Genomic DNA, 22,653 nt, shown 5'->3' with positions numbered 1-22,653 from the left:
GCATCATTAGGTGGCCTGTCTCTGACTAACAAAGTTTGGATCTATCCACAGAGAATATTTTTCCTCACAGCATGTGAAGGAAACAGAAAGGACACATATTTGGAGTACAGCCAAGAATGGTCTAATATGAATATGTAGTGTAATATGAAACACACACAAGAGACCAGCTTCTACCTTTAACACAGACTATGATTCAAAGCACTTAGCCTTTTGAGAATTTTCCAATTCCTATAGAAACATTTCATGTTTAAGTCCAATCTCATTCAAACATTTGTCAATTCATAATAAAGGTAACAAACATTCTTACATGGTTTTATTTCCAGTCTAATATTTCTATACCAATTGCCCAGATAAGTGTATTTAAGGCCAAGTATCTACAGAAGAAGTCACTACATTTTGCCTGGGTGATATCTTTGATATCTACACAGTTCTAAGAATTACAGATCTTTTGAATTCAATGTAGTACAGTTACATACTGCAATGATTGTGTAGTTTTGTAATTATAAATACACAGGTAGAATACTTTAGAAAGCTTGGACTTCATTTTAAAGTTCTAAACTGGCATGGAAGACTGGAAAGTTATAACAATGCTTCATCAGGAACTCATGTCTTACGACATACTGAAAGTGCTCTGGACACTCTAGAGAAAGACAAAGACTTTTTTTTGTTTGTTTTTTTGGAATGGAGTCTCAGTCTGTTGTCCAAGCTGGAGTGAAGTGGCATGATCTTGGCTCACTGCAACCTCTGCCTCCCAGGTTCAAGTGATTCTCCTGCCTCAGACTCCTGAGTAGCTGGGACTACAGGCACATGTCACCATGGCCGGCAAATTTTTTTGTATTTTTAGTAGAGATGGGGTTTCACCATGTTAACCAGGATGGTCTCGATCTTCTGACCTCATGATCTGCACACCTCAGCTTCCCAAAGTGCTGGGATTATATGCATGAGCCACCGCACCCGGCCCAACAAAGACTTTCTAAAGCCATTTCCCCGTATCTAAAGGAAGGGGAAACCTACAAAAACAACTTCAGATATTAATTCCATGTGACTTACCTATATCGCTCCTCCTGTAAGGTCTGCATTATTAAGGAATAGTCCCTCTGATAATGTTCCTTGAGAGTCTCAAAGGATTCCTCCAGTCTGGCCTGGGTTTCCCGTATCTCCTGGATCTCATGTAGTAGTGCATCAAATCCTGAGCTTTGCATGTCCAGGGTGTTTGTTTTGGAGCTAGATGCTCCTACAGCGATGCCCCCTGTGGTGCTGTTGGCTCCCACTGAGCCTGAAGTGGCACTAGAACAATCTTCTTCACTACCATATTTTGGGCTCGACTGAAAGTTCGAAATCACTCCCAAAGTCTTCCCTGCCTCATCCACTTGCCCTTCCTCTAAAGAGTCCTTCAGGTTGGGGATGTTGTCTGCACTGCCAAATTTGTTCCGAATGAGTGAGGCAATCTCTCTGGGCTTTGAGACTACAGCGCCTGCTGCTGAATGGGTGGCCTGGGAGAAGCTGGAAAACCCACCTTTGACACTATCCACCACACCTTCACTGAAGCCAGTCACCTTTGCTCCCACATCCTTCAGACCCTGGTGCATGTCCCTGAAGACATCCTTTGGCTGCCGGGGGATCCCATTCTGCTCCACTTCTCTGAGCTTCCTGTGGTAGTGCTCAAGTTTCTTTTGCAGCTGGAGGATAGTTTGGGCAGATTTCTGGTTCTTCTTCTCAAAGACCTGCTTAATGCGGGCAGCCTGCTGTTTGTCTGCGCTGTTGGCAAGCTTCAAGTATTCAGCAACGTTGTCGTCCCGGGCTGTTTGCGCAATCTTGATTTGTTCTGTGAGCTTCAGGATCTTCTGCTGCAGGTGAGCAATGGCAGCCTTTGTGCGCTGAGGGTCTGGTGTTCCATCCACGGAGTCTGTGTGGATGCTGCCATCAGTACTGGAGGCCACTGCACTGGATGTTTGGGCAAGGCTGCTTACTTCCAACCTCTCGATCTATCATAAAAACAAGAAGTAGATGTTAGAAGAAGCCGAAGAGGACTAGGTCTCCAAAATCAATGGGCCAAAATGTACTGGAAACGTATCTACTTTCAAATCTCAGTAGTTAACTGACCTGTAATACCCTCTGTCCTATGCAAGCCCTGTCTCTCTCTTATATACTGTCCTTATGCAAGTATACTTTAAGTAAAATGGATATATGAAAAAAGATCTGCACAAGATATAAGCTGTGGAGTCATCCTTTGCTAGAGGATTTTTCAGTGTTTCTTCACACAATAAAACTCCCTTAGTGGGCTTCAAGTATTAATTAATTCACTTTCTTTACACATAATTTCTATGCAGAAGAACATCTACATAAAACAAGTTGCATTTGCATTCCAGTTAAATGAAAACCCTTTTGGTGTTCAGACATCACTGTAATTCTAATCCACACTTATAGATTATGGTCACCTAAAAATGCCGACAGAATAGGTATGTTACTGGCTAGATAGAAAAATGCAATTTTTAGAGGCGGGGCATGGTGGCTCTTGCCTGTAATCCCTGCCCTTTGGGAGGCCGAGGTGGGCGGATCACGAAGTCAAGAGATTGAGACCATCCTGGCCAACACGGTGAAACCCCGTCTCTACTAAAAATACAAAAAAAAATTAGCCAGGTGTGGTGGCACGCGCCTGTAGTCCCAGCTACTAGGGAGGCTGAGCCAGAAGAATCGCTTGAACCCAGGAGGCAGAAGTTGCAGTGAGCCGAGATTGTACCACTGCGCTCCAGCCTGGCGACAGAGCAAGACTCTGTCTTGAAAAAAAAAAAAAATGCAATTTTTATTACAATGTTTTTTATCTAAATAATATCAAGGGTAATGGATCATTCTCTATATTCTAAGAAGGACACTTAGTTGGTAGCTAGAGATGGTTAGAGGCAAGATGGGAACGTACTGCTGAAAGTGGCAGAGATGAATATTACCAAATCAAAGGTGATAATGGGCAAGAAAACTTGAAAACTCAGGGACAGGAAGAGTAAGAGCTAAATAAACAAGTCAGGGACAAAGGTCAGGTCTTTTGGAGCCCAAATTTTGTGACTTTTATCCAGTAAAAGGTTTGTGTTAAGCAAGGGACTCCAAAGCACATATACTTTTCCTTTCATGTGGGTGAGAACCATTCAAAGGAGTTGAAGAAAAAGATAAGACAGTCAGATTTAAAAGCATAAATGTTCACTCTTCAACACAGTTAGCTAAATCTGGGGAGGTCAAGTTTCCCAAATTCAGGAGAAAAAACTCCTTTAGGAGGTCATCCATGGGTGTGGCTTGTGGTGGTGAATTTGAGTAGGGCCCAAAGAAGAAGGCTCTAGAAAAAACTGTTTTTGGCCAGGCACAGTGGCTCACGTCTATAATCCCAGTGCTTTGGGAGGCCAAAGGAGAAGGATCACTTGAGGCCAAGAGTTCAAGACCACCCCAGGCAACACAGTGAGACCTCCACTCTCTACACTTTTTTTTTTTTTTAAATTAGACAGGTATGGTGTCACCCACCTGTAGTCCTAGCTACTAGGGAAGTGAGGTGGGAGGATCACTCGGGCCCAGTAGTTCCAGGCTGCAGTGAGCTATGATTGCACCACTGTACTCCAGCCTGAGTGACAGAGCGAGACCCTATCTCTAAAAAAAAAAAAAAAAAAAAAAAACTGCAACAGAGTAGTGAATACCGAGTAATAAAATAATCTTCTTAGGGTAATAAAAATCCTCAGTATAAGTGCCAAATTACCATCCTGTAGACTAAGATCATACCCCTTTTCTTGGTTCCCATCTTAATCTGTACCAGGTAGCAGAAAGAACTATATACAAGGTTACCTCCTTCCTCATATTTTCATGACAATAATGCACCAACTTTGTTTTGATATTTATCACTCAAATATATTTCAATATTTATGAAATGCCAATAATTAACCTAGAGATAACATCTTCTATCTTTTCTTCATCTGGGATGTATTACCTCAGTTTGCCATGTGAGCAGGAGCTATGCTGATGTCTGAGCCATAAAACACATTTGGTTCATTACTGAATTCAATATATTACCATTGATGTGAATAAAAACAATACTTTCTTTCTAGATGAACAAATGAGAAATACTGTGCATTTAAATAAAATCAAAAGAGAACTTAATACTGAAATTAATGACAAAATAACATTACGCTCCACTAGTTAATAAAAGAGAATATCCGGAATAGTTAGAGACCAACACAATTAACTGTTTTGTGTCACTTCTTCCTTCTGCCCAATTCATCTTTTGGTACATGCTAACAAGCAGTAAAATGGCCAGAGACTGCAGAAGGGAGGAACAACAGCCAGAGTTCCAGATAACCGAGGTCCCAAGAGTTGCAACAAGAGATCCTGGAAATCCACTTTATTCAGCGCCCAATGTCTTCTAGGTTGTACAAGGTTCTAATTGTTGCATTTTCTTTCTGAATGAGATTTCAGATCCTTGACCCTGATGAGTATTTATGTTCAATAATTGAGCTAAAAAATCTACCACAATATAAAGGAAAGCAAATATAAGAATGTCACTAGATCCAAGACTCTAAAAGCTTCTGCATGCTGTAGTTCTCTCTCTCTTAGGTTCTCTGATATTAATATGAATATTAACTTATATGCAATCTGTTGACTAAAGAAGCGTAGCTAAGGCCAGGCACAGTGGCTCGTGCCTGTAATCTCAGCACTTTGGGAGGCCAAGGTGGGAGGATTGCTTGAGCCCAGGAGTTTGAGACCAGCCTGGGCAACATGGCGAAACCCCATCTCTACAAAAAAATTTAAAAATTAGCTGGGCATGGTGGCATGTGTCTGAAGTCCCAGCTGCTCAGGAGGCTGAGGTGAGAGGATAGCTTGAACCTGGGAGGCAGAGGTTGCAGTGAGCTATGAGCCGTGATCCTGTTTGATTATATCTCTGAAATGAAAAAAAGAAACCTCTACACTAAATTTTCAACATATAGTCACATGTTGCATAATGACATTTCGGTCAATGATGGACTGCATATACAACAGTGGTTCCATAAGACTATAATACCAGATTTTTACTATACCTTTTCTTTGTCTAGCTATGTTTAGATACACAAACCCCACTGTGGTACACTGCCTACAGTATTCAGTACAGTAACCTGCTGTACAGGTTTGTAGCCTAGAAGCAATAGGCTATACCACATAGCCTAGGTGTGGAGTAGGCTATACCATCTAGGTTTGTGTAAGCACATTCAGTGATGTTTACACATTAACAAACTCTCTAACTGCATTCCTCAGAACATATCCCCATATTTACAAGTGATCACATTTTAGATGTGATGTTATTTCCTTACATAGTAACTTAAGAAATAAACTAGGCTGTCTTTAATCTGACTTCTGACCTACCTGGGCTATTTGGAGCCACAGTGTGTCTGGCTCCTACTCAGAATCATCAACATGCCTGCAAGAGTACAGCTGATAGAACCCAAGGTCTTCAGCCTCAAAAGAAAACTAACCCACAACTTCAGCAGTAAGGTAGGTTAACACCTGAAACCATGAATCACTGGATTACTGAACTCCTCCCAATTCTTGCAGAAACAATTTTTTTAAAAGGAGAAATAAGGGGAGGGGAAGAGAGGAGGAAGATGCAGAGAGGGGAGGAGAGAGGAAAAGACCAAAGGAGAGGACGAAGAAGAGTGGAGCGGCAGAGAGGGAGAGTAAAGGAGGAAAGAAAGAGAAAGCTACATTGGACTACAGAATCACAGGACAAGGGAGGAGAACAGTCTTCATATATCCTGAGTTAGGAACAAAGTCCTTCAAAGTCCATGCTCTAGGTATAAATACTTAGCATTTAGCTATGAGTTATGAAGGCATCAACTGAAAAGTGATTCCCTTTTTCAACAGCCTTTGCTGGCATATTAGGCTGTCCATATATAACAACATAAAATTAGATTATCTTTTATTTGAGACGGAGTTTCATTCTTGTTGCGCAGGCTGGAGTGCAAGGGCGTAATCTTGGCTTACTGCAACCTCCGCCTCCAGGGTTCAAGCGATTCTCCTGCCTCAGCCTCCTGAGTGGCTGGGATTATAGGCACCTGCCATCATGACCAGCTAGTTTTCTTGTATTTTTAGTAGAGATGGGATTTCACTATGTTTGCCAGGCTGGTCTCGAACTCCTGACCCCAGTTGATCCACTGGCCTTAGCCTCCCAAAGTGCTGGGATTACAGGTGTAAACCACTGGGCCTGGCCATAAAATTAGATTTCTAACTCATTCCAGATAGACAATTAAATCTCAAATGAAAAAGGCAAAATTTAAAAACCTTTCAAAGGCAGCATTGTAAAATAAGGAAGGTTTTTCTTAAACATATACACAAAGGCACAAATCCAAAAAACAAGATTATTGAGTCTGGCTCCATATAGGATAGTAATGAAGCACGGATTCTGGCATAAACTGCTTGGGTTCAAATCTGGCAAGTTATTTGGACAAGTTACTTAACCTCCGCAGCCATTTTGTCAACTGTAAAACTGTAAAATGCTAATGCTCACTTTACAAGACAATTGTGAGGATAAAATGGGTCAACAAATATAAAAGGGCTTAGAATAGTACCTGGCACAGAGTAGGTTGTTAGCACTGGCTGTTGTTTTTGTGCCATGAAAGTAGTTCTTTTAAAAATTTAAGTATTAAGAGATTCCAGAATATATTCACTTCCAAGATCTTTCCACATTTCAGGCATGAACAAGGGATATGTAGAGAGTCTGAACCGAAAGAATAATGCAATTCAACACTACAATCAAAGTAATATAGTCACCTATGATAGATATAATTGGCCTCGTGACTATGCACTTGGCTAGCTAACCTTCCAATTTTAAAAACAACATTACAGATTCTGTTATCCCTAATTTACAAATGACTTGATCGCCTCCCACCACCAGTTATTATGAGGCAGGATGAGGAAAGCGGCAGCAGTCTCACCTACTCAACAGGGTGTCTTTTTCTGACCATATCCTGAGGGGCTTTTGTACCTCCTGTCAAAGAGTTCAGGGCATCAGTGTATCAAATACTGCCCATTCATAGCTAATGTTAGAATTTGTAATTAATTTGTATAGAAAAAGGTAAAAATCATTCAGTTAAATATATTTTGACTATTTATTATATGCAAGGCAATGTGCTAAAAAGCTAGGGATATGGTCAGAAGCCACAATTCTGATCTGTTGCTATAACAAACAGACTATACTGCTTTGTCTGCATTGTATCTCTCAGTATTAAGAGATAGTTTGCCAGACTTAAAATTTTTATCTATTAACTGATCTGAATTAATTGACAGAAAACAACCCAAGAGAAAACCTAAACAGCAATGCCTCAAAATATAGATTAATCGGGGCAGAGTGGTGCCATTTAGGGCACAGTATTTAACTTAGCTTTGTTACTTAGCTCTCTCTACTTTCTCTAAGTTGATGAAAGTGTTAGAAAACAACAGCACGCAGCTTTGAAAATTATCATGTGTAAAAGCAATGTAGTATGGAAAGGGCATTGACAAGAATAAAAAGACCTAGGTTCAAAACTGGCTTTCTCACCTTACTAGCTGTGTGGTTGTGGGTCACCTACTTGTTCTCTTTTAATCTTAGTTTTCTAATCTATACAATGGGGTTATCATTTTCTAATGAGATTTTTTAAAAAAATGTTAAAGATGTATTAAGTCAGATGGTGCCTGCCAAACACGGTACACTAATTAGTTACCTTCTTCCATTACTTAACCTGGCCTCTATGTTCATTACTCAAAATACAAATACCTATTTGTAACAAGAAAAAATTGGCTAGGTGTGGTGGCTTATGCCTCTAATCCCAGCACTTTGGGAGGCCAAGATGGACAGATCACTTGTGCTCATCAGTTCGAGACTAATCTGGGCAACGGGGCAAAACCCCGTCTCTACAAAAAAAAAAAAAAAAATACAAAAATTAGCCAGGTGTGGTGGCACACTTCTGTAGTCCCAGCCACTCACGAGGCTGAGGTGGGGGAATTGCTTGAGCCCAGGAGGTCAGAGCTTCAGTGAGCTCAGATTATGCCACTGCACTCCAGCCTGGGTGACAGGGTATCCAAAGAAAGAATACTCAGGCTCTAATATTCAAGAATCTTTCTCACAAGACTTTAGAATGAAGTATATTATATATGATTAGTCTGAAGTCTGTTAATGTTGGAAAATGTTTAAAATTATGTTCTATTTTCTGGACATGTGCTAACCACGAAAAGGAGAAGGTAACAAAAAAGGTACTTTCACTACTGAGAATTTAAAAATGCATATAAAATTCATGTGCAGACAAGCCAATGTGACTACATAACTGCCATCAATAAATTCTCCTTTATTGAAGCTACAAATACTTCAATGACACAGTGTCATTAAAACAAATTATTTATCAGCCTTAGCTTAATTCTATTTATTTCAAGTAATTGTGATAAAATAAAATTCTAAATCAATGAAGAAATCTAAAATGCTCAATAGAGTCTATGATAATCTGGCTCTCCCTGAGCTGGTTGTCATGACTTATTAGGAAGCTTGTGAAGAGTAGAGGCTCCAAGGAAGAGCTGTTTGAACGATGTACCCCTAATCCCATGTTAGGCCTAATTACTCTTCTTACTCTTAAAAATCACTTATTTGCTGATGAATTCTAAATGTATACCACCAGCCCATACTTCCCTTAATACTAAACTCACATATCCAACCACCTACTTAGTATCTCTACTTACATGTCCAACAGTCAGTTCATTTTGTATTTATTTTTGAAACAGAGTCTTGCTCTGTTGCCCAGACTGGAGCACAGTAGCATGATCTCGGCTCACTGCAACCTCTCCCTCCTAGATTCAAGCGATTCTTGTGCCTCAGCCTCCCTAATAGCTGGGATTGTAGGCGTGTGCCACCACATCTGGCTAATTTTTGTAATTTTTAATAGAGGCAGGGTTTTGCCATGTTGGCTAGGCTGGTCTCAAACTCCTGGCCTCAAGTGATCTACCTGCCTTAGTCCTCCAAAGTGCTGGGATTACAGGCTTGAGCTATCATGCCTGGCCAATTCTTTTTTTTCTCACATACCCTATATCCAGTAAACAACAATGTTAGTAATCATAGCTGCTAATACATATAGTATACTTGGTATATGCTAAGCACTGTTCTAAACCCTTGGCGTGTTTAGTACAGTGTTTAATTCTTATAGTAAAACTATGGGATGAATATTATTATTTATCCTCATTTTGTGACTAAGAAAACCAAAGCATAAGGAATTTAAGTTGTCCAAGATCACAAATCAAGGAGTGGCAGACTCAGTGTTTGAACCCAGACAGTCTACCTATGGAGTCTGTATTATTACCCACTATGTATATACCACGTTGTCCCAGTCTCTTATAACTACAATAATATCTTTATAATTAAGTACCTGCAGAGTGGCCAGAGTAGTTCTTTTAAAATGTAATTCAGATTGCAACACTCTTTTTACAGCTGAAACCTTCAGTGGCTCTCTATCTCAGTCAGGGTAAAAGTCAAAGTTCTTACAATGGCCATGATCTACACCTGCACCACCACAACCCATTACTTCCCTGACCTCCTCTCTTACTACTCATCCCTTTACTCCACTGCCACCAGCTACAATGGCCTCCCCTGTTCCTGGAACATGTGAGACATGTACCTATGTCAGGGCTTTTCACTCAGTGAGTGTTCCTTCTTTCTAAAATGCTCTTCTCTCAGACACCTGCATGGCTTGCTCCATCACCTCCTTTAAGTCTTTGCTTCAATGTCACCTTAGCAGTGAGGACTTTTCTGACTACCTTATTTAAAATGGCAAACTTTGGTTCCATTATGAACTGCCTATTTTCTTTCTTGACTTCATTTTTCTACACAGAACTTTTTACCTTCTGACATATATTTTTATATTTCATAAAAATAAACTAGAATATAAGGCCCATGAAGGTAGATATTTTTGTGGTTTGCCCACTTTTGGGTCTCTAATAACTAAAACTGTGCATGGCACTTAGCAGCTGCTCAAATATTTGTTGAATGAACACAATTTCCTATTCTCTTATTTATTCAGAGTATTTTTTGGGTGTGGCTATGTTCCACTCTTTTATTAAAATTTGAAGTGTTTCCGTTTATTGTATCACCAAGAAATTTTAACAAGGTTATTTATAACTTCTTCATCTGTGTTATAACAAGACCTTACTCTATCAGAGATTGACTTTCACAAGCTTCCCAAAGTACCTTATCTTCATATATTAACATCAGATATTTCATAATTTGTAAAAAAGCTTAGAGTTCATTTATACTCTAGCATGAATTGCCCTAATATACTTTAGTATCCTCCTGTTTGATTCAAAACATGGGTTAAATGCCCAAAATTATTTTTCTTCTTTGTGAACTACATGAATATTTCTATTGCTTAGATAAGCAGATATCTTCTGAGGCTATCAAAGTGCAAATCTCAATCTGGTTTATGTGTAAATATGATGATGATAGTAGCAAAGGTAATAGTAGTAACTGAGTGCTTACTATAAACCTGGTACAAATCTAAATGCTTTGCTTATATTAACTTGGTTAATCCTCAAAACAACCCTAGTTGATGTATACTATTTTAATTTTTTTTTTTTTTTTTTTTTGAGAAGGAGTCTTGCCCTGTTGCCCAGGCTGGAGTGCAATGGCGTGATCTTGGCTCATTGAAACCTCTGCCTCCTGGGTTCAAATGATTCTCCTGCCTCAGCCTTCCGAGTAGCTGGGATTATAGACACCCACCACCATGCCCAGCTAATTTTTGTATTTTTAGTAGAGATGGGGTTTCACCATGTTGGCCATGCTGGTCTCGAACTCCCGACCTCATGATCCACCCACCTCGGCCTTCCAAAGTGCTATGATTACAGGCATGAGCCACTGTGCCTGGCCTTAACCTCCATTTTCTAGCTGAAGAAATTGAGTCCGGAGAAGTTAGGTGACTTGTCCAAGGTCACATAGCCAATAAGCAGCAGAGTAAGGATTTGAACTCAGGACTGGGCTTCAGAATCCTTGCTTTTCACTAAACTGCTTGTCATAAGTCATGACCATCACCACTTGAGCAGAAGAATAGGGAGGCACTGATGATTTTCATAAAGTTAAACTCTGGGCCAGGCATGGTGGCTCACGCCTGTAATCCCAGCACTTTGGGAGGCTGAGGCAGGTGGATCACTTGAGGTCAGGAGTTCGAGACCAGCCTTGCCAACATGGTGAAACAATGTCTCTACTGAAAATATAGAAATTATCCAGGCATGGTGGCGCATGCCTGTAATCTGAGCTACTTGGGAGACTGAGGCACGAGAACTGCTTGAACTGGGGGGTGGAAGCTGCAGTGAGCTGAGATCATGCCACTGTACTCCAGCTTGGGTGACAGAGTGAGACTCTGTCTCAGAAAAAAAAAAAAAAAAGACTGAATGGGAATCCTACATATGCAATTACATCCTTCTCCCTAAAATTTATTAACTATGTACATGCAAAGTATGAAGCAAGGTGCTACAGGAGATACGACGACAGTAGTGATGTGGCACTATTCAAAAGCAGCTTATATAATGGGAGGTGGAGAGAGAAGGTCAAATAATGTGTTTTAATATGTAAAATATGTCTATTATAATATTTATGGCATTTTCCAAACATGTATGGGGATTCAGAAAAAGAGAGAAATACCTGGTTTGAGATGGGGTGACTAAGAAGTTTTATAAAGCAGATGGTATTTTTACTATACCTCAAATCGGGATTCTGACAGACTTGTAAGAGGGGTCATTTGAAAGAGGGCAGAAAAATTCTACATATTTTATAAAACAGTAAATAATATAGTTTGGTCAATATTTAAAGAAAGTATGGGAATACTCATAGTTTGAATTTATTCTTAATTCAAATAACCTTTACTATCTCACTTGCTAGGAGGTAAAGACTGATAAGTAGTCAATTTTTTTTTTCCAATTAGGGAACTGATGTTACCAGAGCTATGTACTTAGAAGTTTAATCTGGTATCCACGAGTAAATGAAATGGGATATACAGAGGTTGGTGGGTAGGAGGCCAGGTAGGAATCTATAATAATCCTAAGCCACTAAAACTCAGTGCTAATAGAAATGAGGAAGCGGAGACCAGGCACGGTGGCTCACGTCTGTAATCCCAGCACTTTGGGAGGCTGAGACAAGTGGATTACTTGAAGTCAGGAGTTTGAGACCACTCTGGCCAACATGGTGAAACCCCATCTTTACTAAATATACAAAAATTAACTGGGCATGGTGGCACACACCTGTAATCCCAGCTACTTGGGAAGCTGAGGCAGGAGGATCGCTTGAACCTGGGAGGTGGAGGTTGTAGTGAGCTGAGACTGTACCACTGCACTCCAGCCTGGGTGACAGAGTGAGACTTAGTCTCAAAAAATAAAAATAAAAAAGAAATAAAAATAAAAAAGAAATGAGAAAGGGAGAGGCCAGAAAAGCCCTAGGCATTCCTACTTTTGGAGGTTCCATCCATATGTAAAACACATCAAATATACTCATATTAAATATAATTTTTAACTGAAAACAAGTTTTTCTGTAATTTTGCACTGAAATTATCTGGTAACAATTAACTTATTTTTAGAGATAGGGTCTTGCTATGTTGCCAAGGTTCAAGTGCAATGGCTATTCATGGGGGTGATCATTATGCACTGCAGCTTCAAACTCCTGGTCTCAAGCAAGTCTCCCATATCAGCCTCTGGAATAGCTGGGACTACAGACGTCACCATGCCCAGCTACAAGTAACTTTAAATATTCTTGACATGTATTGTGAAGAAGAAAATCGAAACTATAAATTCTTTTCAAATGAAATGAAATACTTAAAGAATGTTAAATATAACAATTATTACATTTTGCAACCTTGAAGAGCTCAGTCCCCTGCCTCCCTGAACCTATAGTGCCTGCTGGATATAGCAGTTCTGTGGATTTAAATGTGATACCCTCTTCAGGTTTCAGATTCCCTGCTACATAGATGACTCTCTCTGTCTCTAGGTTTAAATTCCAATTGCCTAATAGCTATTTCTATATGAATATCCTTCTGTGTTTCCCCTGACTAATCAAAATCTGTCTCAAACTAAGCATTCCATGTCCTAGCCTCTCTTTCAAAAAGATCTATCTCCTTACAAAACTGTTTTCATCCTTTTTCCAATAATCAAGAGTAAAAGCATCTTTCTGATCTTTTCCCCTTCTTGCCAAATTTGTTTTGTTTTGTTTTTTGAGACGGAGTTTTGCTCTTGTTACCCAGGCTGGAGTGCAATGGTGTGATCTTGGCTCACCACAACCTCTGCCTCCTGGGTTCAAGCAATTCTCCTGCCTCAGCCTCCCGAGTAGCTGGGACTACAGGCATGCGCCACCATGCCCAGCTAATTTTTTTTTTTTTTTTTGTAATTTTAGTAGAGACGGGGTTTCACCATGTTGACCAGGATGGTCTCGACCTCTTGACCTCGTGATCCACCCGCCTCGGCCTCCCAAAGTGCTGGGATTATAGGCGTGAGCCACCGCGCCCGGCCTCCTGCCAACATTTTTAAGTAGCTTCTAAGTTTTACTGTTTCTGCTTTTATAACATTGCATGCCAGTCCTTTTCATGCCAACTATAGGTGATCAGAGAATTATCTAAACAGTCTCCTTTTTTCCATTCTACCTTCCAAGCTTAGATTTGTCTTTTTCTAACTTGCTTTCCCTAGTGTCTAGTACACAGATGTTAACTAAATATCTGTTAAATGAATAGATTCACATTACATTTCCTCAAATACTGCTGTAAACCATATATTTCTAGATCTACCTATGCTTTGATAAGACTATCAATACCTTTCTAGTGTCTTTCATATTAACATTCCATTATTTTCCTTAAAAGGCAAACTAAGATTATTTTAAGGAAATGTCAAAGGAGGTAAATTATGAAATTAGCAGTAGTGATTTTAGAGAGGCAAGACAGCAGAGTGGAAAGAGTGTAAGTATTAGAGTTAAGCGCAGCTGGAACTTGAAGCCTAGTTCTAAAACCTACTTATCCTAGCTATTTAACTTGTGGGTTCATTTTTCTCATTTTTTAAAGGGAGGATAACAGTAACCCTCTTGCAGGATTTAACTAAGCAAACACACATAAACTCCTTAGTAAATGCCTGAAACCTAAAAGGCCCCCAAAGTAGCTACTAACATTAAGTTACAGAGTACTGTTTAGGTTTTTCCATAAATATTTCTTTGAAGAATTCTATTTTGGTAATTAGGCCAAAGCTTTGATATAAGACCAAAACAACATTGCCTTAAATATCCTGAGATGTTATTCTGAGACTTAAGTAAACAGCAAATCTTTATCTAACAAAACAAAACCCCACGTGTGTGTGTGTGTGTCTGTCTGTCTGTCTCATTATTATCTCATTAATCCAGTGAGGCAGGCCAGTGAGGCAGTCACTACATACACACACACACACACACACACACACATACATGTACACATACTCACATATACACACATACACACACACACATACATATGATAGAGGTTTCTACCTACCGGAAAAATGACCGATGACTAGAATACTGTAATTGGCAACTCTGATATGGAAAATAATAGTACTATCCTTGTCCTTGAGGATTTCATCTAAATTTCTTCCCAGTACTAGAGATGCTATTTCTCCCCTAAATTTATTATCTTATTATCTGGAACAAACACAAATGAATTTAACTTGACAAAGAAACAGTATAGCCACTTCCAAATCTAGAAGATAGGCCAAATTCACAAAAATCCAGTAACCCCACTTAAGAGTTTTCAAGAATGATGACAATTCATTTTTGAAAAGGGAAGTAAATACATCAGATTGTTATTTATACAATCTGATAATCTGAGAATTCCCTTAACTGCCATTTTTGGGAAATTACAAAGTTAGCTGGGCATGTTTGGTACCTAACCATATTATCTCATTAATCCAGTGAGGCAGGCACTACTATTCTAATTTTCTACATGAAAAATCTGGCTCAGAGACTAACTCAAGCCTTTAATTCAAAACTGTGAGCTCTGGATTGTATAGCACACCCATGCCTGATCTTTGAGAGACTGTAGTTCTAGCATTACTTGGTTACCTATAACTGAATAAAAGTTATTTTTCTACATGTTAATAGGTTTTTAATTCTTTGTTTTGTTTTTCATAGATTTAGGGGATACAAATGCAGTTGTGCTACATGGATATATGGTACAGAGGTGAACTCTGGGCTTTTAGTGTACCTATCTGACTAGTGAATATTGTGCCCAACAGGTAATTTTTCAACCCCTGCCCACCCCCACCATCCACTCTCCTCCCTTTTGGAGTCCCTAGTATCTATTACTCTCCTGAATAAAAATTATTTTAAGAGAAATATATTTAAACAGATAGGACAGATTATTCCTATATTCTTGATAAAATCTCAACAGATCAGGTTTCTGTCCATTAAAAAATATAAAATCTTTGGCAAGGGATACTCCAGGGTGTTATCTTTCCTAAAATCTGTACTTAATTTTGAGAACACAGTTGCTTTTTGTAGAACAGAATAAAACAGATAACACTGATAAAGTTGGTGTAAATGCCTGCTGTATATACTGTTTCTAATATCTTAAGAATGTCATCAATTTTTAAAGATCCTGGAAATGAATTAAGGATATCTATGAAGAATTGTAAAAAGCTGCTTAAATATGTAAATGGTATGGACTTCAGAGATTTGTCTAATTGTTCCAGGTTTCTAAACAGAGGTATCTGTAACTCCTAAGAGGGCTAAGAAATCAATAAAATTTTACTCCAAAAGACTGAGAATCAATGTATACCAGTGTTAACTGAGATAATAAGAACATTCAACTATTCAAAGAGTTCTGAAAAGGCAAACTGAATTCTTAAGCCTCTGTGAAGGAATTACTTAAATGGCAAGGATCCAATCTTCATAATTTATGTATTTCTATACTCTGTTGATGTAGGATTGGGGGAGAAAGGGAGAGACTACAGGTAGTACTATCCCTCCAGGTGGCACTAGGAAATGCCTGGGGACATTTCTCCTACAATGCAGACTTAACAATTACCTGATCTTAAATGCAACAGTGACCTAACTGAAAAATACTACATGGATTCTGGACTTAACTCCAGGAGAATGGGAAAAAAGGAGACACAGAGAACAAGATGAGTTGTGGATGTCCTGTCCTGCCTTGGCCAATTCTTTCACATGTGATGACCAATGGAAAGTTTTCAGTTTTTCTGATAAATTACAGATAAAGTAAAAGTAGAAAAGTATATGATAAGAGGGACAGATTCAGGAATTCTGCATATGAAAGGAAAAACATTTTCTAGGTATCTGCAGGGATAGGATAGCTTAGAGAAAATTAGGAGCAGACAGATGGGGAAAGCACATTATGCACTATGAGATTATGGATGCAGGCAGTGAAAAGACTGAGGCTTTACAGTTTAATTCATTTTGCAATTATCTTTTCTTTATGTAAAACACTGAATAAAGGTGAAATCCCTGCTCTCAAGGAACACATGATCTAGTTGGTGAATCATGGAATTGATCAACTGAAATGCAGGTCCAATTAAATAAATGACATACATATGAAGGCAAAGTACACTCTGAACTCAGGAAGGAAGCATGTATTACAAGAAGGAAAAGGGGCTGGCTGGGCACAGTGGCTCACACCTGTAATCCCAGCACTTTGGAAGGCAGAGACAGGAGGATTAGCTTGAGGACAGGAGTTTAGACCAACCTGGTTAACATAACAAGACTGTTTCTTTACAAAAAAGAAAAAAATTAGCCAGGTTTGGTGGGGTGAGCCTGTAGTCCCAGCTACTCAGGAGGCTAAGGTGAGAGAATCACTTGAGCCTAGAAGTCTAAGGCTGCACTGAACTATGATCACACCACTGCACCAGCCTGAGCAACAAACAGACTGAGATCTTATCTCTAAAAAAAATTAATTTTTTTTTTTAAAGTGAAGGGGATAGATAAGGCTTATTGGAGGAGGTAACAATCAAAATGAGTCTTGAAGAAATTAGATAAAGGATAAGGAAAAGCATTTCAGGTTAATAGGTTAGTATGCAGAACAGTCCAGAAGAAGAAAATGTAATAGCACCTTCATGATAACTGAATGGCTTGTGAGGCTGTAAAATAATGGCACAGGAGGCTGGGCGGGGTGGTTCACACCTGTAATCCCAGCACTTTTGGAGGCTGAGGTGGGTGGATCACAAGGTCAGGAGTTTGATACCAGCCTGGCCAAGATGATGAAACCCTGTCTCTACTAAAAATACAAAAATAGCCAGGCGCAGTGGCAGGCGCCTGTAATCCCAGCTACTCAGGAGGCTGAAGCAGGAGAATCGCTTGAACCCGGGAGGTGGAGGTTGCAGTGAGCTGAGATCATGCCACTGCACTCTAACCTGGGCAACAGAGCAAGACTCCGTCAAAGAAAAAAAAAAAAAGGCACAGGAGAGGGCTGTAGCGGGAAATGAGTTGCCAATGTAGGTCTAAACTACTGTTCTAAACTTTATGCCAACGATACCACTGAAGGTTTCCCAATGATAAGAGTAGTACAATCTCCTTTGGGATCTAGACTTAAAGATCCAAAAGGCTACTTGACTATATCAATGTCTACAAGTCCAAAACCAAATATAATCCTCTTCTAAACCAGATCTTACACTGTTCCCTATCTCAGGAAAAGCATCCATCCATCAAGTTACACAAGCTAAAACCAAACCAAATCAAAGCCTAGGAGCCATTCTTGACATCTTCTGCCTTCTACCTATATCCAATCCAACACTAAGGCCTATCAATTTTACTTTCCAAATTTTCATCATAATACACAACACTCTCCATCTACCTCTACTGCCACCACCTTAGGATGAACTCTTATCATCTCTCTCCTGGACCACTGCACTGACTGATCCTGATTGATCTACCTGCATTCACTTAGGATCTCATTTAAACTGAAGAAGTTATTTTTTAAAAAGTCCTAAATCACTCAATACTTAAATTCTTTTAGTAGCTTCCGACAACTTTTAGAATGAACAAGAATTTGAACAGTCTATAAAGTCCTACTTGGTTAGGCCCTGTATCTACCTCTCTAGATCTTTGTTTTACAGTACGCTTCCTCTCCTACTTACTCCACTCTAGTCATACTGGCCTTTTTTCAGTGCCCAGTGCTTATCCTTGCTTATCCTATTTTTTCTCACCATAGTGCTGCATTTGCAATATTGTCTACTTATCTGCCTTTCTTCAGCTCTCAGCCTGCCATTTTGCTAAATGCCGGGTATGTAATAATGAAAAAAACAGTCTCTGCTTTCATGAGGTTTATGGCTGAGTGGGGAAAAGTGGTAGAGACAGAAAAACCAGTAACCAAACAATATAAACTGTATCAAGTGCTACAAAGAAACAAAATGTTGTGAGAAAAGGAATAGTGTATGGGAGGAAAATCTTTTAGTCTGGGAGGTCACAGAAAGCTTCTCTGAACAAGAGGACATTTGAACTGAGTCCTCAAAGATAGAAAAGGAGGTTGTTACTTTAATCAGTCCATAAGTGAGAAAAAGCACTATTACTATAGGTTTCACATGCCAAGAAAATAGAGAATTTGAAATTTTATCATAATTGAGATGAAAACAGAGTTAAAGAAAGTAGCAATTCAAAAAGAGAAAAAGAAAAAGGATTTATCTATTCACCACTTTTTAGAATTCACTTGCTTGAAAGGTTATGATGATCTTACTAAAAAGGCTTACAGAAGGAACAGAAGGATGCTGAGAGGAAAAGGTCAGTAAGCAGGGAGGAGGGCACTTGCCAGTAACCTAATGGAGTATATGGAGAGTTGTATTTATAAGGCTTACATAAGCAATGAGTCAGCAAAAAGTCAGGTATCAATGGATCTCTTCTGTGGCCACTCTAAGCAACTAGGAAACTTGGCTCTCTGAGATAGGAATATATCTTCCAGTAACACCTGCCTAAGCTAGGATGAGGAAAAGTAAATCTTAATGTTTATAAAAAACATAAGAAATAAGATCCAACTTAAGGCAAGGTGATTCTGGTAGGATTTTGCAAATGTAACGTAACTCATTTCCTCTAATTTGTAATAAAACACTAAAGATTCCAGAACCAAGAACCAAAATCTGCTAAAAGTAAAACCTCCATTTTAAAGAGAAAACGTCCTTATCTTTCTTGAGGTCCATAAATATTGGAGGGCTACTTTCTACAACTATCTTTTCTCTAATAAAGGCTAATATGTGTATATATATGTATAAACAGTAACAGAAAAAGGCTTCATATCAATAGAATTGGGTCTGGCAAAGAAAAATGTACAAAAGAGAACATAAAAGAGATTCAGTCATAGTAGAGGCAAAGAGATACAGTATTCACAACCACTTGGTATCAAACAGCAATGACAATGAACCCAAGACAAACACCCACCAACGCACAGCTACGAAAATAGCAGACTCCTTATCCTGCCTTCCTCCACCTCCATACTTATGTTCTCAGCCTATTACTGTTCCAGTGGCAACAACTCTGTAACAGGAGGAAGGCTTTAATTTTCCTTCTCCTGCTCAGACTATAGGAAAAGCAGGAAAAAAAGCATAATTATGACTATTCAAAGGAAAGAAAAGAGGTCTAATTGTTAGTCTGCATTCTTTTCTCTGGAAATTCCTGGCTTCTGCCTGTTCAGAGACACATGAGAAAACTTGGATTATCTCGGAAGGTCACAACTGAATGGCCACACGTTATGTTTCTCCTTCTGGTTCCCTTGGTCATCCTTTTCCATCAAACGTGATTTTGCAAAATGTTTTAGTTATCGTTAAGCAGCAATTCTATGCAGCTGATACAGAAAAGTAAAAAAATAAGAAAAAACAATCACAACACATTTATCTTACCAAAACCCCCTGTCAGGCAGTCTGCTGATTTTGCTTGCCACAAAGCTCATCCTTCATTTGTGCAGTGCCAGAGCAAGCTTGGATCATAAAAACAAATCACAACCTCTCTTGGCTATAAGCTCTTTCCATTTGTTCCAGCTTCCAAATTGCAGAGGAGCTGTGGCATAGTCTGTCACTGCTGCACATACTTGGTTTCCGAGAATAACGCTGCAAATGAGGACAGCTACCACTGGGAATGCATTCCCCCACCAAAGAGCCAGCCGCAATGAAGCTTCTAGTGGATCCCTGGGCTTCTCACCTTCACAGTCTCAGAGAAGTGACTTTCACAAAACAGGCAGGTACAGCTGCACCACATCAATACCCTCGCATAGCCAATCCTCCGCAGTGCCCACCTCAGCCTATGTACAGTTTTGATTCTGTCTCTTGTAGCAACTCTTAGAGCTTTCTACATCTGGGAGCTTAGAGGACTCTGTGCTGAATAAACAGAAAGCTTCTGCCAAACAAACATCCATGTGTGTGCGCGCGCGCACATGCAGTTTGCGAGAGCAGCTAATGCAAATGAATAGTTTGAGAATGGAGATCACAGACAGTATCTGCCTCTCTTCTCCAGCTGTGAGCATCTTTTATAAAAGACAAAAGCATCACACTGGTTGGATTTAAAGCTACAGGGTATTAATTCAACATTCCCATTTGTCTTCTCATTTAAATCAGATAAGGCTGAAAGAATCACTTAAAAAAGATTAAAAACATTCTAAATGAAATAACACTGTTTAGGTAGCTTGGTTCAATAAATACAAAGAAAAAGCATTTTTTCTAATGTTTCTTCTCTTATTTTTCGTTTTAGGTTGGCAAAATCATTTAAAACGAGAATACAACATGAATGAGAAAACTAGAAAAAGAAAACTGAGTATGAAACTCTAAAATCATATTCACTATGGACAGAGGAAAAAAACACTCTAAAATCTAAACAACAGATTAAAACATCACAATCATAAGCCCAGGCTCAGCCCCGTATCATCACACACTATTTACTGAACATCCAGGACACTACATGACAGAATTGAGTATCTTAATAAGACTATTTCTGACTTGAAAAAGTCACTTTGGGATTTAGGCAAGTTATCAGATCTGAACCTTATTTCTTCATTTGTAAAAGCAGTTGTGGGGAACACACATATGAGGAATTTAAATGATTATAAAATATAGTGTGGCATGTATAAAGTATATCTACTAATATTTATCTGAGGTTAATATGCAGAAAGGAATCAGACATGAAGACAATTTAACACAGTAAACCCTTTCTATGAGCCTGGAGGTGTGCTAATTTCTTTACTTCTAGTTAACTATGGATCTGGAAGCTCAGGCCAGCACAGTACTGACAGGTCAAGAAGGTCTTTCTATCAGTATTCACCAGCTTCATTTAATATTCTTTCGCTTAAGCCAGATGAAGCCCTCTGAACGGAATCCAAAGCACCTTGAATGAATGTAAAGAAAATGCTGGGTTGAAACCATGACTCCAGAAACTCCTTTTCCATCTCTAGAGACATAGAACTCTGACCGTGACTTTCCACAACAAATTAAAAAGAATTTGATTTAACAGAAGTTCTGTTTTCGCTTAAAAATTAGGTGGTAAGGGCCGGGCGCGGTGGCTCACGCCTGTAATCTCAGCACTTTGGGAGGCCAAGGTGGGCAGATCAGAGGTTGAGATCAAGCCCATCCTGGCCAACATGGTGAAACCCTGTCTCTACTAAAAATACAAAAATTAGCTGGGCGTGGTGTCGCGCGCCTGTAGTCCCAGCTACTCGGGAGGCTGAGGCAGGAGAATTGCTTGAACCCGGGAGGTGGAGGTTGCAGTGAGCCGAGGTTGCACCACTGCACTCCAGCCTGGTGACAGGGCGAGACTCCGTCTCAAAAAATAAAATAAAATAAAATAAAATAAAAATTAGGTGGTAAGGTTTCAACTGAGTAAGTATGTTTCTACAAAAACAGTAAAAGCCCCAATCCTGTACCACTAGCATCAACACTAGCTGCTGTTTGCTTAATTCTGTTTACTAGCATTTTCAACATCTTCTTTTAAGACAATCATGCTCATTGTAGAAAACTTTGAAAGTGCAAATGGGTAGAAAAGAAAGCAAGAACTATCTGTAATTTCACCACTTAGAAGCCCAAACAAACCACTATTACCACTGTGATTTTCATCCCTTCAGTTTTAAAAAAATATATGTGCAAGTATTTTGTTATTTCAAATCAGTTCTTAAGATTTCAATTTGAAGGAATCTGTAAGAGAATCCATATTTTTTCCCTGCCTTCTCTCAAAAATCACTTACTGTGTAAGTAAATATATCTGATGTGGGTTTTTAAATATACTGAGCTACTAGATTGTGTGTAGTCTAACATAAAATCTAACAAGTTATTATTTTCTTCACAATTATATAGCTGAATGTTCGGGACTGTATATTATTCTTCCTTGGGAAGGTACAGTATTTAATCTTTTGTAGGATGAATGTTTGTGGCCAGGCACAGTGGCTCGTGCCTGTAATCCCAGCACTCTGGGAGTCCGAGGCAGGTGGATCACGAGCTCAGGAGATTGAGACCATCCTGGCTAACAGGGTGAAACTCCCTCTCTACTAAAAATAGAAAAAAAAAATTAGCTGGGTGTGGTGGCAAGTGCCTGTAGTCCCAGCTACTTGGAAGGCTGAGGCCAGAGAATCACTTGAACCAGTGAGCTGAGATCTCGCCACTACACTCTAGCCTGGGCAACAGAGCTAGACTCTGTCTAAAAAAAAAAAAAAATTAATGTTTGTT

At 39.3% G+C, this 22,653-nt stretch overlaps 1 protein-coding gene across 10 annotated transcripts in view; it reads right to left on the bottom strand.

Moving 5' to 3' along the window:
• TMCC1 (transmembrane and coiled-coil domain family 1) overlaps positions 1 to 22,653 on the bottom strand; it is a 255,738-nt gene that overhangs the window by 22,088 nt on the left and 210,997 nt on the right. For 9 of the 10 annotated variants that reach the window (XM_064362080.1, XM_064362077.1, XM_012472817.3 and 6 more), the window contains one exon: positions 1,051 to 1,985. In XM_064362080.1, coding sequence (XP_064218150.1) covers positions 1,051 to 1,985 — 935 coding nt within the window. Of the gene's footprint in view, positions 1 to 1,050; positions 1,986 to 20,146; positions 20,467 to 22,653 lie in introns of those variants that run through there. The other variant, XM_012472850.3, reaches the window with a different exon arrangement.

Source organism: Aotus nancymaae, unplaced genomic scaffold (assembly GCF_030222135.1).
Source record: "Aotus nancymaae isolate 86718 unplaced genomic scaffold, 86718_ANA_hifiasm-v0.15.2.pri h1tg000046l, whole genome shotgun sequence".
NCBI lineage: Eukaryota > Metazoa > Chordata > Mammalia > Primates > Aotidae > Aotus > Aotus nancymaae.
Note: the sequence above shows the minus strand (reverse complement) of the source record. Positions and strands in the feature narration are given on the sequence as shown.